General features: G+C 48.8%; 2 protein-coding genes across 2 annotated transcripts; one reads left to right on the top strand and one right to left on the bottom strand.

Moving 5' to 3' along the window:
* Positions 1–5,172: 5,172 nt before the first annotated feature.
* Positions 5,173–5,475, top strand: Prr15l (proline rich 15 like). The gene has a single exon (XM_076869416.1). The coding sequence runs from the start codon at positions 5,173–5,175 to the stop codon at positions 5,473–5,475; it is 303 nt and encodes a 100-aa protein (XP_076725531.1).
* A 3,026-nt stretch (positions 5,476–8,501) lies between these two features.
* On the bottom strand, positions 8,502–15,707 carry Pnpo (pyridoxamine 5'-phosphate oxidase). The gene is made up of 7 exons (XM_076869678.2): positions 15,472–15,707; positions 14,263–14,387; positions 13,045–13,144; positions 11,728–11,781; positions 11,337–11,465; positions 10,991–11,061; positions 8,502–10,839 (listed from the first exon to the last, which is right to left on the bottom strand). Exons 1-7 carry the CDS (start codon positions 15,607–15,609, stop codon positions 10,671–10,673), a joined length of 786 nt encoding a protein of 261 aa, XP_076725793.2. The 5' UTR covers positions 15,610–15,707; the 3' UTR covers positions 8,502–10,670.
* Between the last annotated feature and the right edge of the window lie 1,440 nt (positions 15,708–17,147).

Below are 17,147 nucleotides of genomic sequence, written 5' to 3'. Positions count from 1 at the left end.
GTGCACACTCTGCCTCGCCCCCCTGTGTGCTGGCATCTGTCTCCTTTCTTTACCTCTCTCCGCCTTGCCAGGACCTCATCTCTCCCCTTTCCTGAAAGTTTGCCAACTTTACAATCCCTGGGAAAGCCTTTCCAACAGACTGCAGGAAGCTTAGGGGGAGTTGAGCCAAGTACCCGAGTTTGGGGTGGGAGGCCACCACAGTTCTCCTTGAGAGTCTGAGAAAAGTATAATCCAATGCAGAAAAGCCGGTGCCTCTCTGCCCACACCTGGAATTTTGCATATGATTCCAAGCGCCTGAAACCCAAGAGGAGGGGGGTGAAGATGTTTGAGGTTATGGTGTCCTGGAGAACCTTGCCCCAGGAAGGGGGGCCTGTGCCCTCTTTTCCCTCCTAGGGAGATCTTAACAAGGGGCCCTTCAGGTCACATGGGAAGCACAGCCCCCAACCCAGCGCCCACGGAGGAGCTTTGGCTTTGGGTGGGGAGAGACAACCTGGGAACCGGTCTGCCAACCAGTTTAACCAGGGACTGGTTTCGACTCCAGGAGTTCAAAGTGAGCAGCGGCCTTTAACCCTTTCCCAGTAGTGCCCTGGGCGATGGCGAGGTGGTGGTCCATGCTGGAGAGGGGTCAGAGTCTCTTTGGACCATGAAATGGTTGAGGGTGACCTTGGCCACAGCTGGCCGGTACAATCAGATACCTGAGAATGGGGAAACTGAGGAGAGAGACTCCCATGCTTCCTTGCCCTGGACTTCCCTTGGGATTCCCTCCTCCAGGCTGGCGGTCCCAGGAGGACCCTGGCTTCTGGGTAGATGCAGGGTCGCTGGGATTGGGTTTCTGGGGGTGATGAATATTCATCAGCCTGAGCCAGCCTCTGCTTCTGTTTACTTAGCTGGGAGGGGCCGGGTTTCAGGTTCACCTTGACTCTGGGAGCTGCAGCGGAGCAGGTACCCGCTCCTGCACCTGTTTCTTTTGCACCTGACGTGCAGCTGCTCCTACCCACCTCTCCTGGCTGAGCCTGGCCTGCGCAGCACCCTGGAGGCATCCTCTCCTCCCCCAGCCTCACCCTCCCAGGGCAGCTCCTCCACTCAGCTCCTTCTCTAGGGAAGGTCTCGCCTCCAGTCCGGAGCAGTCAGAATTACAGGTACAAGCAGAGGGCCAGTGGGTGGGGAAATCAAGGCACAGTTCCTATTTGGGACTCCCAGTGCTGCCTCCATGGCTGACAAGTCCAGTAGGGAGGGGGAACCCAGGGGCTGTCTCCTTCCAATCTCATCCCACTGGCCCCTTGGAGTCAATCCAGGCCTCCAACAGAGGTCCTGCTGAGAAAGTCTTGCTCCAAAGCAGTTAGTTCTCTATTAATTCTAAACCCATCCCACTCCTGTTTCTCCCTCAGCCAGGACTACGTGTCTGGTTGTCTGGTAGGAGCACCTCACTTTTCCTATCCAGGGTACTCTAATTATCCAGAGTGGACAAGGGCCATGAGGGACCCTGCTGAGGGTGGGGGAAAGGTTCTGGGTTTTCTCAATGCAGAAATTTGACTGACCCCCCCGCCTTATGCCCTTTCCCCAGTCAATGGTTAACTTGTCTCAACTCAGAAGAGGCCATGCAGAGCCCTTCCGAGTAGTTCATTGAGCATACCTAGGGTGGTGGGGACTGTCCTGTGGCACCCATGTAGACTGACCCATGAGGAGTTTTTTGGGCCCAAAGCTGTGCAAATAGCAGAGGTGGAGTTGGCATCCTCAGGAGCTGATTTCCATCACCCACAGATTGCAGTGCCCCAGGGCAAGGGCCCAGCCCTCACCATGGCCAGCTCAGGGCTCTGAACAAGCAGACTGCAGGGCTCGTGTTACCAAATGCTGCATTTGTGGGAGTTCCTGTACCCTGTCCCTCAGCCTCAGAAAATTCCTGCTGGCCTTCTGGTGTCACCTGGGTTCTGTACCCTCCCCCTGGGAGCTGTCACAGCCCACTCCTAGGTGTGCTGAGAATCGGATCACAACCCTCCCAAACCCAGAAGGACAACAGGATCGGGCATGCACATATGGCTGGAGATATCTTGCTCTTTGCAATTTTGAGTATTTGGGAAGTTTGGCTATCACACCACCTTTGAAAACCATCAGATTTTACTGTCTTTTAAGGCCACTATTTAAAGCTCACTGGGTTATTGTATAAAGCAAATAATAGTTCTCTTATTTCTCTGTTTAGCAAATTCAGATTTCCATATGTTAGTCTTGCCTAAAGAGATAAACACCTGTTTACTGGTGCTCAGATGTCCTCCTGAACAGGAGGGACAGGAGGACCTGGCAAAGAGCATCCTAGGAAGACTAGGATACAAGTCCAGGAAACAAGGGCACCAATGACTTGGTGTCTTGGTGCAGGCCCTAGGGCAGGATATAGGCCATCCCTGTTTCTATGACTTTTTGATTAGTTTTTTTGTGAATTGTGGCATCCTTTACTCCAAGGAGTCAGGCTCTATGGATGCCAACTTGAAATATGGTACCTATTTAAATAGGTATTTTTAAACTTGTTGAAATAGGTTTATTTTAGCTGGCACAGGCAGAGGCCCCTTCTTGCGTAGGTCTAGGAAATCAGTGTTAGAGGAGTTTCGGGCACTGGATCCCCTTTCCTTGCATTCTCAATTCTCTGTCAGCTCCACATGAGTGATGGTGGGGCCGGGGTACCCACAAAGCAGCGACTGGGGCACCCACAAAGCAAGCAAGCACCCTGTTCCTCCTTCCCTCCCCTCCCCACAGCTCCTTCCAGAGGCCCATTCTGGAACACCAAGTTCTGTGCAAGGCTGTGCTAAGCCCAGGCGAGGCAAGCTGCCAAAACAAACCTCTCAGGCCGTCCCTTAGTGTACTCACCTCTCCAGGGCACCCTGGAAGTATTGTGCCCTAAGTAGGAGCTGCCCAAGGTCTCTCCTTGGCGTCTCTTGCTATTTGAGCCCAGCTGAATGGGCAGAATGGGAGAAGTGGGGTGTGCTTTTTGGACAAAGAGGTGGGAAGGAGTTTCCACCAGCAGGTACCAGGGGAAGAGAGTATGGCTGAGGAGGAGTGGCAGCAACAAGGGCATTCCACTCATGCCCAGGCCAAGTCCTGCTTTCGTTTTTCCTGAATTTGATATGTTTCTCCCTCTAAAAATATCTGTACTCCATGAAAATTCTGGAAATGAGAAAACCAGAGGGGAGAAAGCAGTCTCTATTCCTTTTATATAAAGAAAACCACTAACAATCATTTGGCATATTTCTTTTTTTTTTTTTTCAATTTGCTTTTTAGTTGTAGATGGACACAATACCTTTATTTTTATTTGTTTATTTTTATGTGGTACTGTGGTTTAAACCCAGTGCCTCCTGCATGCTAGGCAAGCACGGTACCACTGAGCCACAACCCCAGCCCTTGGCATATTTCTTTGTGATCTTTTTTACAAAACATTGTAAAATTTATATGTAAAACCTATAATCCCAGCTTTGCGGGAGGTTCACAAGTTCCAGGCCATCCTGAACAACTTAGAAAGACAGTCTCAAAAGAAAAAATAAAAAGGCCTAGGGAAGTAGTGGTAGAGCACCCCTGGGTTTGATCCCCAGTACCACACACACACACCCCATAGTAAAGACTGTCAGCTTTTATAAGGAGGTAATATATTTGCTTGAACCCGGGCCACCTGGCCATGTAGATTTCTGGTATCTCCTGGCTTCTGTTCTCTCCTCCTGGGAGCTGTCATCACAGCCCACTCCTAGGTGTCCTGAGAACCAGATCACAACCCTCCCAGACCCAGAGGATGCCTTTATTTATCCTCACTCTACTCCTCTATCTTCATTCCTCTGGTCTGCTGTCCCCTACTCCTGCCTTACCTGTCCCCCAGACATCGATGGTACCCAGAACTTCTGCTAGTTCATGCAGCACCTTGGTGGAACTTAGCAAAAGGTACAGCCTCTGGATTGGCAGCTCCATGTCGGGGCACACCGTTTTTGAGTGGAGAAGCCTGCATTTTTTTATCCTCACACCTCTCAAAAATCTGTCCTTGTGGCAGGGTGGTGGGGAAAGGAAACCATCCCTTAGTAATTGCCACCCTTATCCTAATTTCTACTTTGTAAAGCATGTCTACCTCTGTGGGCCAGGATTAACAGGAGAGCTAAATATTAGGGCTGGTGAGGACAGATAAGGAAACTGAGGCCCAGAGAAGTGATTTACCAGAGGTCACAAAGCTAGACAGTGCCCAGGACTTCCCACTCCCAGCTGGAAGCTCCCCATTCTCTCATGGTCCTTTTATTTTGTAAAGCAGGAAAGATGTATTTGGCTTATAGTTTCACGGGGTTCAGTCCCTGTGGCTTTAGTCATAGGGGCTAGTTGAATATCATGGCAGAAAGTGTGTGGTGGGGACTGGGGTCATGACTCAGTGGTAGAGCACTTGTCTCATGTGTGTGAGACACTGAGTTCGATTCTCAGCACTGCATTCTAAGCAAAATGCACAGGATGTTTCTGACTGCATGACCAGTCATGGTCTGCCCACTCTGGGCAGCAGGGCCCAATGGTGGATTGGGAAGGGATTGGTTCTGGTGTCTAGATCCTGCATGCCCTGTGACCAGGCAAGTTGTTCCAGGGCCCGCAGCCCTGATGGCCTAGAAGAAATGACCTCAAAGCTTCCTATAGAGTGTCTCTGTGGGACAACGGGTGTAGTTGTTCCATTGTCCTTCTGTCTGACCCAGGGAGTCCCTCTTGTTTGCTTTGGTGGCTCTTATTCTAGACTCTTCTTTCTTTCACACTCTCCCAAAGGATTACATCACACCACCTATTTTAACCCTGGGTTTCTTTGGCCCTATCTTCAATTCTTCCTTCAACTCTTCAAATAGCTGGTGATTGCCAGGCGCGGTGCCTCATGCCTGTAATCCCAGTAGCTTAGGAGGCTGAGGCAGGAGGATTGCGAGTTCAAAGCCAGCCTCAGCAAAAGTGAGGCACTAAGCAACTCAGTGAGACCCTGTCTCTAAATAAAATACAAAACAGGGCTGGGGATGTGGCTCAGTGGTCTAGTGCCCTGAGTTCAATTCCCAGGACCCCGCCTCCAGAAAAATAATGTGATTACTAAAGAGGCTGGAGAGGACTGATCCAAGCTGCCCACAGGATTTGCCCACTGACCTTTGTCCCCTTCCCAGCAGAAAGTCTCCCCTCAACTCAGGGAGCGTCATGACTGAAGTTGGTTGGTGGAAATTGACCTTCCTCCGGAAAAAGAAATCCAGTCCCAAGGTGCTGTACGAGATCCCTGACACCTATGCCCAAACAGAGGGAGGCACAGAGACTCCGAGGCCCGACACTGGAGGCCCCAATAGCGACTTTAACACTCGTCTGGAGAAGATTGTGGATAAGAACACAAAGGGCAAGCACGTCAAAGTCTCCAATTCGGGTCGCTTCAAGGAGAAGAAAAAAGTCCGGGCCATGCTGGCAGAAAACCCCAGCCTCTTTGATGACCAGGAGAACAAAGGACAGTGAGAGGGGCCGAGGAGGATGCTAGCATCTCCCTGCTCCTTGCCATCAGCCGGATCTGAGACAGGAGCTTGCCACGCTGGCCTCTGGTCATAGCTGAAGCCTTAGGGGCAGTTGTTGCCTGCTGGCAGGAAACGTCTGGGTTTTAAGTTTGTGTTTCTGTGCCCCAGCTTTGTGTAAGGCCTGGGAGACCCCAAGCTCCCCTCCTCTTCCCCTGACCACATACAATGGCACTCTTGAATGAGGAGGAAAACTCCCACCCTGGAAGCACAGCCCTCCTTGGAGGTGAGCGGAGGGGAGTAGAGAGGAGAGTGGCAGACTCCACCTCCCCTGTGAACACAGGGTCAAGGGTGAGTTTGAATTGCTGCTCCCTCTACTTTTTCTACTGGTAACTGTTCCCTGGACCAATCCTAAGAGAGCACATTTTCCAGAAGCCACAGCCACGTGATTGGGGGAGGGGATGGTTTCCTTGGTGCCAGAGGCGGAGATGTTGAACTTGAGCTCACCTCTTAACACAAATGGTAAACTTCCTGGAACTTTGCCCCCAGGTGTGGAGTAGCGGAGGACCCAGTCACTCCCTGGGAGAGCTGCAGAAGGCCTGACCAGTGACCCCCTGGTTCCTGTGTTGGCCACTTGTGCAGAGACCCTCAAAGGGAAGCCTTACCAGCCAAGGAGCCAAACTGGTGGTGTGGGTGGGAAAGCTCTGGTAGGAACTAAAAGCAGCCTGTTTTCTCCTCTCCTCCTCCGATAGTATTTAAGACATGAATCATGGAGCTTTGAATTTTGTTTAAAAAGTAATTGAAGGTTTCTCTTTGTGATAAACAATTCTGTAAAAGCAGAGAGCCTATTTATGCTCTTATCTTGCATTTATGGAGATGTGTGTTTTTATGTGCTCAAACTGTTTCTTAGAGCTTCAGGAAGTGTCCTCAGGTGTGTGAGAATACAGGACCTTGGTTGATAACTCCACCATCAAACTAGGCTTAGTATGGAGGGAGGCAGGAAGGAGCTAGCTATATACACTTCAGTGGTTAGTTCCTTCTGGGCAACAGAGAAGCCATAAAAGTGGGCCAGAACTTTAGTGACTGATCCTAAAGTCTCTTGTGTGGTTTGGGATCAGGATTCAAATGCTGGCTCCCCTACTTAGTAGTTGGGTGACCTTGAGAACATTTTCTCAAAGACTACTCTGAGCCTCAGTTCCCTCTTCTGTGAAAGGGCTGTAGTAGCACCTATTCATAGGGAGTGGTCTGTATGAAATGGCCCATAAGGGTCCCATACTAGGTACTCAGTTAAATGTTGGTTTCCCTCTTCTTTTCTTTATTACAGAATAATAAAGAAATTACATCATGCCCACAGCTTCAGTTTAAGAATGAAGCAAGAACTGTCTTCCTATAATGTTTAGGTCAGGCTCTTTTTAAAGGCAGAGACCTGGGAACTGGAAAATATTGGACAAATCTCTGGAACTTATGGTGGGAACAGGGAGAGTCCACGGTGGTCACTGAACTATGTGGCCCTGCAGCTTCCAGATAGCTTCGCAGACTGCTGGGCCACCCCACCCCAGGGAACTGCCTGGAGAAATTTATTGCCAAAACAAACAGACCTATACAAGGGGGCCTTTGTTAGGTGCCTAACCCAGGCCAGGGGGAACTCAGAGGATGAGTGAGGGAGACCAGGAGTTGGAGGAACAGAAGGTGGGTTCAAGGGTGCTGCCTTCCTCAAGGACCCCTCTCCTCCACCTCCCTACTAAAGTTTCTATGTTCTCTCCAATTTCACAATCCATACAGCCTCCCGTGGAGGAGCTCAGACCTTCCCTAAACATGTAGTCCTGCCTACTGTTAATAACTACCATTTACAGAGCACTTATAACAGGCAGCATGGACACAAGCATTCCACAGGCCTCCTCATTTAATCAGTTCATTGCAGGAAATGGGTACTAATAACCCCATTTTTCCAGATGAATTAACTTGAGGCTTGGGTTAAATCACTTGCCCCTGGTTCAGGTGCTCAGAGGCAGAGCTGGGTTAAAGTTGGTCTGTGCCTATAACCACTGCCTCTATGGTGCCTTCCACTAGAAAATGAGGTTCAGGACAAAGAAAGAAGCATTGTTAGTCACCTTCTGCAGAAGGGGAGTGGGGGAAGAGACAGGGCAATGTCTGGGCCTTAGAATCCTGGGAGGTGAGGGCCACTTAAGGGTTTCAGACAGACCCTGGAACGGATGGGAAAGAGCCAACAGCCTCCAGGCTGGCTGTACTGTAGACCCCATATTGTAGGACCTCCAACACCAGCCCAACTGGGGGTCCCTGAGGTGGGAGATGAGGATGGGCCCTGGGACATGGTTCTGACTAATATTGGCACTGCATTGCCACCCACTCCAATATCACCATCACCCCTCTTAAGTAAAAGGGTCTATAGCTCCCTGTCCCTTGCATGCTGACCTTACTCACAACCCCGAAGTGATCTTCACAGGAATCTTTCAAGGAAACTCCACACATATACAAAGAAGTTGCAGGGCTAATTAGGGTAAGATGTGGCCACCCAGGAGTCTGAGCAAGGCAGCTGAAAGTTTTCAGGAGACAGGAGGAGGAGGAGGAGGAGGAGGAGGAGGAGGAGGGGGAGGAGGAGGAGGAGGAGGAGGAATTGAGAGTGCAAATATGTGCAGGAGCCGGGAGAGGCTACGGGTTATCGACCACAGTTTCACTGGGACACCACCCAAGTGGAGGAAGGGGGAAGCAGGCAAGGCTGGCTGGAACTGCCCGCTACTACCCCAAAGGGGCCCACTCTGGGTGTCGAGCTCCCCCTGCTGGACGACCAACATGCAAGGTGAGAAGCTGGTAAACTCCCAGCTCCTCCTTTCTTGGGAGGTGGGGGAAATCAAGCCAGGTTAAACATTAATACCACACTTGGTTGACAGACTTTTATTACACACTTGGCACAGCAATTGATACACAGAGAACTGAAAAGGAACAGCTGAGACCAGGCTCAAAGCTGAGAGGTGACACAGCCCCAATAACACAGATGGGGTGTAGTACTTTTCACACACACACACACACACACACACACACACACACACACACATATACAAACATGTGCTCATAAAAGTTGCAGTCCATGGCACAACAAAAGGGATCACGTAGGTAAGGCTGCCCAGTAAAGTGACCACAGGGTCAATGTGCCTTTCTACATTCAGGCTTAAGCAGGGATCAATACAGGAGAGGGCTGCCCTTGGAGGACCCTTGCCAATAACAGACTGAAGCCCACACCCATATAGTTAAAGGAAGTACAGTTTACAGAGTAGCAAGTTCAAGGTCAACCAGTGCAAATAATTTTGGCTCTGTCACAGCAAATATTTACCAGCCTGGTTCCTCTCCATGGCCAATAGGTCATTTGGCCATGTCCCTAGTCAGCAGGCCTGTGCTCAAGAGAAGCAAATGCAGTGTAGCACAGAAGACAGACAAGGGCTATGAAAGGCTCACCAACTTTGTGAGTGGGAGACCTTGCTTAAGAGGTTGAGGCCAGTGCATCTGGTCACTGGGAGTCTTGTAAAAATGCAGAACTGGATTCATTAGGTCTGGGGTGGGCCTGACAGCCTGCACCTCTAATGGACTCCCAAGTGATGCTAATGCTGCTGGTCCACAGACCATATGGCAAGTGTCAAGAATTTCAGACTATAAGGTCTCAATTTTGGCTGCACAGATTTCCCTGAGGGGCATTTAAGTTCCCCAATGCCCCGGCCGCACCGAGATCAGTTAAATCCTCTCCGAGGATAGGATCTAGGGCATCTAGAGTTTTAAACTTCCCTGGGTAATTCCAATGTAGGTGAAAACCAGTGACCTAGGAATTATCTTCAGCAGAGGTGAGGAGTAGGGGAAGGGAGTGCGTGGATAGTCCGAACAGCAAATCTCTATTATAATTTTATATTTGGAAAATAAGTATATGTGTACCTACACGTGTGCATGCATGCGTACACTAAATTTCCATAAATGAACATGGTCAGTAAAGTTTTATAAAAATATTTCTGGCTTATAAGTAACAGCACATGAAACCTACAAAATTTCTGATGGGCTAGGATCCAATACATCTAGTGACAGAACACTCACACACAATAGGTGGCTCATTCCAATTTCTCTCCATATTGAGATGAAACCTACTTATCTATAAATTCTACCTATGGGTCCCTAGGAACTATGAAGAATAAATTTAATCTATGCATATTGCTATGCTTCAAATAATAGAAGGCAGCAATCAGTGGGGGTGAATGTTACAAAAATGATCTTTCATAAATTAGTTCATTGCCACAGTCTGGCTGGGTACAAATCAGGAGCCACTGAAGCAGGAACAAACTTTATTTTTGAACTCCACCAGCAACTCTTCCTGAACACCACCGGCTGGTAATCCCCGGGAATCCCCAGGAGAACTCCAAAGTAGCTCAAGAACTCAAAAGTAGCAGCGGAGGCGGATAGTAATGCCTCGCCTGTCAATCAATACTGTTGGCAATGGCTCTCAGCAGTTCATGTTCTTTATTTGTAAATTAATTCTAGTTTAATCTGATAAAAGAAGAAGAGGAGGAAGAGGGAGGAGAAGGAGGAAGAGAATTTATATAGATAGTAGGGTGTTCTGAGACAGGAGGAGGAACCACACAGCAGAGACAAGACAAGGAGGGGTGCAGGGCAGTGCAGGAATTGCAACAGTAGCAGCCAGAGGCTGTTTCTTGGTTGCTATTAATGACTTAGCTACAATGACTTCCAAGGGTCTGGGTCTCTCCATTTCAAACTTCAAATTATTAACAAGAATATCTGATTGACTAGATTGGCTCAGGTGCCTGCACTGGGACCAATCAGTTTGGAGCAATATGGTTTACATAACAGACAGGGAGTGGGCCAGAAAGGGAGTCACACCAGCCACCACCCCTAGGGGGAGCTATTCCAAAAAATCACAGGCAAAGTTAAAAAAAAAAAAAAAAGGTGGGGGGGCGGGGGATGATTACAGGATTCTCCCGCATGTGTGGTTCTCTATAGACTCAGTACAATTCATTCCAGCAGCTAACTGATGCCCAACTGAGTACAGAGAACTCTGAGAAGGCGATCTGGAGAGCCACAGATATAAAGGGTGGGAAGGGAAATGGACCGAATTTTAAAAAAGGGCCAGGCTCCCAGGCCCACACCCTCTCAGCACCTCATCCCTGTTGCACTCTAGCCAGCCTCCAGTCAAGGTGCAAGTCTCTCATAGAGCCAGCCTTCCTCCCCATGATGAGTCATGGGCCCCAAGGGGGAGTCTCCTATAGAGAGGTCCCGACGAAAGACAATCCGGTCATGTAGCCGGTTGGTTTGGCCTTGCCAGAACTCTATCACCTGCGGGCACAGGACATAGCCGCCCCTAGGAGGAGAAGCAGAAGTTCACTCTCCACTCTCACCCCTCACCCCAGGCTCTCTGGCATCAGATGAGCATAGCTGGGAGGAGCAGATCTAGAATTCCACACACAGGGGTCCTGATGTCCACTTCTGGAGGACAACCTGGCATCACTCACCAGTATTTGGGCTTGGGCACCTCTTGTTCCCGATAAAGCTGCTCCAGTTCCTCATTTTTCTTTCTCAAATACTGTTCAGGAGAAGAATATGGAGGAAGATCCAGGCCCAGCGATGATTCATTTAAGGACTTACTGATTTTGTGCTTTGGGCTAGGGGCTGGGGACACCCAGGTAAGCTAGGCAGACTGGAGCACAGTCAACAGAAAGGCCAAACAAAGGCAGTCCATTCCCGCCACCCCTCTGTTCCTAGGGAGACCATCCTTTTCTCTTTGCCAGAGTCAGAGGGCTCTGGAATTCCCTGGGAAAACCCTCACCACTTGGAGGACTATAGGGGAACCGCACTCACCTCCCGATCAGGGATCACAGAACTCTGCTGGCTGACCACAGCACCAATCTGGCTGCTCTTGGGGCGGGAGTGGAAGTAGCACTCAGCTTCCTCCTCAGGCAGCTTCTTCACGGAACCCTCCACACGTACCTGCTCAGGGATGGACCCTGGCTGGGTGGCTTTCAATGCTGATGGCCCTTCCTACCAGCACAGGACCTGATTCTATGTGTTCTCTCGGCTGTCTCTCCTCTCCTGCCCCAGATTGACCAGCTGACTCAGCGTTGTGTGAGAGGCAGGGTGCCCAAACATAGGCAAGATATGTGTCCAGTTGGGGAACCTTTTTTAGACTAATCCATAAATGTGTTCACACGAACTCAGTTTACCCCAGGCTGTCCTGGGAACATTCACTTACCTGGCGGTTAAGGGGCTCCCAGTAGAAGACAAGGGAAGCAAAGGGATTAGAGTCCTGGAAATGAAAGAGAATTCATGAATAACCATCAGGACAGGGAGAAGATACTTCTGACATGCAGGGTGAAGGCAGGAGATATGCAGCATGCAGGCCCCCAGCAGATGCATTCATGGTTATATCTCATTTAAACCCTCAAAGATAAGCCTACCATCCATCACAGATGTGGAGACAGGCTCAGAGAGACTGTCAGAGTTCACATACTAAGTGGAACAGCTGGGTTTAAGCCAGTCTGACTCCAGAATGAGACTTGGGCTGGCAGCAGTGGTGCATGCCTGTAATCTAAGCAACTTGGGGAGGCTGAGACAGGAGGATTGCAAAATTCAAGACCAGCCTTAACAGCTTAGTAGGGTCCTAAGCCACTCAGTGAGACCCTGTCTCAGAAAAAAAAAATTCTAAAAGGGGGTCTGGGGTTGTGGCTCAGTGGTAAAGTGCTTGCCTAGCACATGTGAGGCACTAGGTTCGATTCTCATGTATCATATGTAAAAAAAATTAAATTAGAAAATAAAGGTTCAGTGGCAAATTAAAAAAAAAAAAGTCTAAAAAGGTGGGGACTGTAGTTTAGTGGTTAAGCACCCCTGGGTTTAATCCCCCATACCAAAGTCAAAACAAAACAAAAACCAAAATAACAACAAAAAATGAGTTTTGGCTATTTCTGTCAGTCATAGATTTGTGAGAAATGCATGTTTAGCTGGTATGGACTTAGACAGGATTACTCATTTTGGACTTATTCACTGAATGCATACAGAATGCCAATTTTGTGTCCAACACCATGAGAGGGACTTCAGGTAAAACAGATAAAAAAGATGCAGCTTCCTCATTATTAAGTATAACTACAATGCATCAATAAAAAAAAAGTTTTTTTAAAAAAGGATGCAGCCTATATACCCATAGTTACTGTTTAGCAGAGGAGACACATATTAGTCAAACAATCACATAAATAAGCACATAGTCACAAACTGGAAAAAACTGGCAGAAAGGAAAGTTGCAAGTTAAAATGACAGCCAATAGCTTCAGAGCTGACTCAGCTGACTCTCCTGAGGAGGCAACACTTGGGCTGAGACCCAAAGGAACAGGAGTTAATTAGGTGTCTATCAGATGATAGAAGTAGGGGTGGAGAAAGAGAATAACAAGTGCAAAGGCTTCAGGAAGGGACCCTGAGCTCGGGAGCCATGGATGGGGGTGCAAGGCATGAGAAGGCCATGCAGGCAAGGGTGGAGGCTGGGCCCACAGGCCCTGTGAGGATTGACCCTGAACCCTCACCAGCTCTTTTCCTTTTCGACTCTCGTAGTTAGTGAAGAAGCGGAAGCCATCCTTGCCAAAGCCCTTCAGCAGCAACATGCGAGCAGAGGGTTTTCCGTCTCTAGGGGCACACAGCAGAGCGCTGTAGTGAGAACCCAGTTCACTGTTCTTGCCTTGATCCTCCCTCCCATAAGATGTCTGAGCATCCATTCTGTTATGCCCCCTTATTTGGCTCTCAAGAACCCACTCCCATGTGCCCCTAGGGACTTGTTCTGGCGGTACAAATATGACACCACTGCCTGGTGCCCTGTCACAGACTGTCTATAAATCCATATGTTGAGGCTCTAACTTCCAATGTGACTATATTGGGAAACAAAGCCTTTAGGGAGGTCATTAATGTTAAATAAGGTCGTAGGGAAGGGGCCCTGATCCAATAGGACTGGCATCCTTGCGAGAGGAGAGAAAGACAACAGGGCTCTCCCATGCATATACAAAGGAAAGCAAGAACACAGTGAAAAGGCAGCTGTCTATAAGCAGGTAAGACACAGACAGGACTTACTAGAAAGCAAGCCTGACAGCACCTTGATTTTGGACTTTTCGCACCAAGAATTGTGAAAAATAAACTTCTGTTGCTTTAGCCACATAGTTCTAGTACTTTGTTATAGCAGCCCTACAAAATAAGGCCCTAAGAACAGGGACCAACAATAATGCCACCACCCTGTGCCTAGGGGTCATAGAAGGAGCTATCATATCAGGTCCTCTGCATGGAGCTCTGAGGGATACCTGGAATAGTATAAGAGCCCTGCCTTTAAGCCCTTCACTTTAGTGAGGGGGTAAAAGATGAATTAAATAAGAAGTTAAGATGAGATGTTTCAAAGGGTACATGATTGGTTGTCAAAAGTGAATGACAGAGCCAAGCACTGAGCTAGGATTCATGACAGGGACAGAGCTCCTGGGGTGACCCCATCTTGAAGGGCAGATGGGGAGAGAGGCAAGGGGTTGTGTATGGGTACATCAAGGGCAGAGATGTACAAGGCACTCCTTTTAATCACTGAAAGGGAATTTAGTGGCCTCATTTTTGGTTTACCAGTAAGGTTCAGTTTATAGAGGCCCAAAGAGGATAAGTGACTTGTCTATGTTACACAATATTTTAATAACAGAGGTGGAACAATAAATTTGGCTTTCTAATTTTCCAAATTCATCTGTACCCATCCACATGGAGCCCAGAGATATGCCCACCTGGTGCAGGTAGCCAGACACATGGCGTTGGCTTCCCCGATGTCAGGGCATTGAACAGCCTCTTCAAACCAGGAAGCAAACTGCTTAATGGGGTCCAGAGAGGTCAGATGAGTTTCTTCAAATGCCTGGGAAGGAAGTTTTATTTCACTTAATAGATATATATATAGTGCTTACTATTTACCTGGCACTGATCAAATAACTTTTTCTGTAATACTGGGGATTGAACCCAATGGTGCTCTACCACTGAGGCACATCCCCAATCCTCGTTTTTATTTCTTATTTTGAGACAGGGTCTCACTAAGATGCCCAGTCTGGCCTTAAACTTGCAATTCTCTTGCCTTAGCCTCCTGAGTTGCTAAGATTGTAGAATGACACTACTTGCAGCTCTTTCCGTCCTCATAACAATGCCTTCACAACAAAAACAGTACCCAGGAAATAAGTTCTATGCCCTATTTTACAGGTGAGGAAATACATACACAGTCTAAAAGACTTTCTGGATCCCACAACTAGAAAGGAATGAATCAGGGTCTCAGGATGTCAAAACTCTCTGTGTATCGGAATTACCTGGGGAGCCTTAAAAAGGATTCCTGTGTTATCCACCCCACAAACACATAATAAATTTTCATGCAAATAGGTCTAAGGTTTAATGAGATACTGCATTTTTTAACAAGCATATCTGGAAATGCTCTCATGCAACCAGATGTGGTAACCATAAACTCTGAATTCCCGGTTCCAAGATAATTCTCTTGTTCTCAATCCTGAGAAGGGAAAGGAGGTAAGCAGAAAGGAGATGCTGAAGGTAAGTGCTAAGATCACTTATTTAACTCCCTCCTCCTTATAAGCTGTTTTATCACTGTTATAACACTTATCACTGTTACAGCACTGTCGTAAGCACATCTAAGTCCACAGTATCCTTGTAAGTACTTTATGGGTGAGTCCCAGAGAGGATAAGTGCATTGCCCAAGGTGACAGGCACATCCACTAGATGGCTGAATTCCATCCCTGATGGGCTTCAGAGTTTGAGCTTTAACTAGGATGAGCTTCCTCTTGACCCACCTTCATTCGCGTCTCCCCTAAGTCCCTCCCCGATGGTCGTCTCTGAATCCCGCTTCTCCCATCAGGTGGCCCCTCCAAACCCCTCCCCTCCGTGGATGACTCCGTGACCCCCTTCTCCCGCCCCTGCGGGAGGCCCTGCCCGAGCGGCGGCACCTCTCGGTCCCCGCGGTAATTCTTGCGCATGGGTCCCAGGTCCATGACAGCGCCGCGGCTACACAGGTGGCGGAGGTAGCCCGGCCACTTAGCAGGTCGTCCAAACGTCACAGTGACGCCCCGCAGCCCGCACGTCATGGGGACCGCTGGTCATGTGATCTGGCGTCGCCTAACCCCGGTTCCGTTGGTTCGGAACCAATTTCTCAGCCTGGGCGTCTAACTCGGGAAGGAAGGATTTGCTAGAGACCCAGACAAGCTAACAGGTACTAAGTCCTCGGAGCCAATGGGTGTCCAGGATCGGAGGAGGGAGACAGACACGGAGAGGTCATTGGTTGGAGTTTTCCAGGAGCATGGCCAATTAGAGAGCGAAGAGAGGAACCCAGGGCCCAATGGGCAGCGCCTCCGGGGGCGGGAGCAGAAAGACAAGGAAATGCTGTCACCGCCGTTAGCACGCACGTGGAGGTTTGTTAAAGGTATAGGTACTGCAGTAGCTCAGGTGGGGATCGGGGGAGGAGTCCCTGGGGGCTTGAGGATACTGGCCAGTAATAAGTGGGAGCCCCATCGTAGGTAACTGGAAGCCAGTTTTGGGCAGGAAGTACCACCTAGGAGGGGAGGTTGGTAGACTGGGAAAGAAAAAAAAAATGGAAAATGGAATTAGGGGTCTGACTCCGAGGCAAGGTGAATTGGGACACACAGAGAAAGGGGCAGTCTGATTGGAGGAAAATTGTGGCTTGAGAGTGGGAGAGGTTGAAATAACTTTTATGGATCATACACTTGCTATGCAGTGGGGATGGGGACTGGAACTCTGAAGTCTGGGGAGGTGCATTGGGGTCTGGAAGAGACTGGGATGAGAAGGGAGACCACTTAATGGGAAAGAAAAACAGGGAAATTTGGGGTCAAACCATCCAAGATCAGACCCCTCTACCTCTTCTAGCTCTGATCTCCCTCCCTCCTGCCTCATATCTCAATTCTGCTGTCTTTTTTCCATGATACCATTAAACAATGGTATCATGATACCCTGTCCAATTGCACCAAAGTTTATACTAGCCAGTGTTCTGTTAGATGAGAGGTGTCGCTTTCCCACCTCTCCCAGGCCTCTCCCATTTTGGCTGTTTCCCGTTTTTCACATTTTGCCTTTCCTAGGTAGTAAGGATAGTCCTTAGGTCAATGCCAGAAATATCCAAGGATATAGGGGAGCAAGTGACTGTGCAAAGCCACTTCCAGGCTTTGTACATAAGACTGAGAAATGGGAAACCTGTCAATGCTCATCCCAGCTTTGACCTGGCTGGGGCAGCCTGGGGTTGAGGCCACCATCATCTGGAAAGTTGCTGCAAGAGCCATCTAGGCAGGCCCCTAGGACTGTGCCAGGTAAGAGGGACTCCCGGTCTGCCTGGGTGTCTGCATTGGATACCTGTCAACCTTTATTATGTATTCATGGCTTGAGCCAAATAGAATCTGGAAAACACATTTGCTGCAAAGAAATTAGACCGTCTCAAGACTTGATTTAATCTTTGGAGTCTCCACTGGTTAGATTTTTTGATTCCATCATGATTGTTGATTTTTGATTCCATCTAGATTGTTGACTAGACTTACTTTCTTGTTGAAGTTGTCTTTCCAAATGTCTTCCCCAACCCCCAAGCCCCTGCATGTGAACCTGTGTAAGCAATAATTAGTGT

Source organism: Callospermophilus lateralis, chromosome 11 (genome assembly GCF_048772815.1).
Source record: "Callospermophilus lateralis isolate mCalLat2 chromosome 11, mCalLat2.hap1, whole genome shotgun sequence".
Lineage (NCBI taxonomy): Eukaryota > Metazoa > Chordata > Mammalia > Rodentia > Sciuridae > Callospermophilus > Callospermophilus lateralis.
This window is presented reverse-complemented; position numbering and strand designations above follow the sequence as displayed.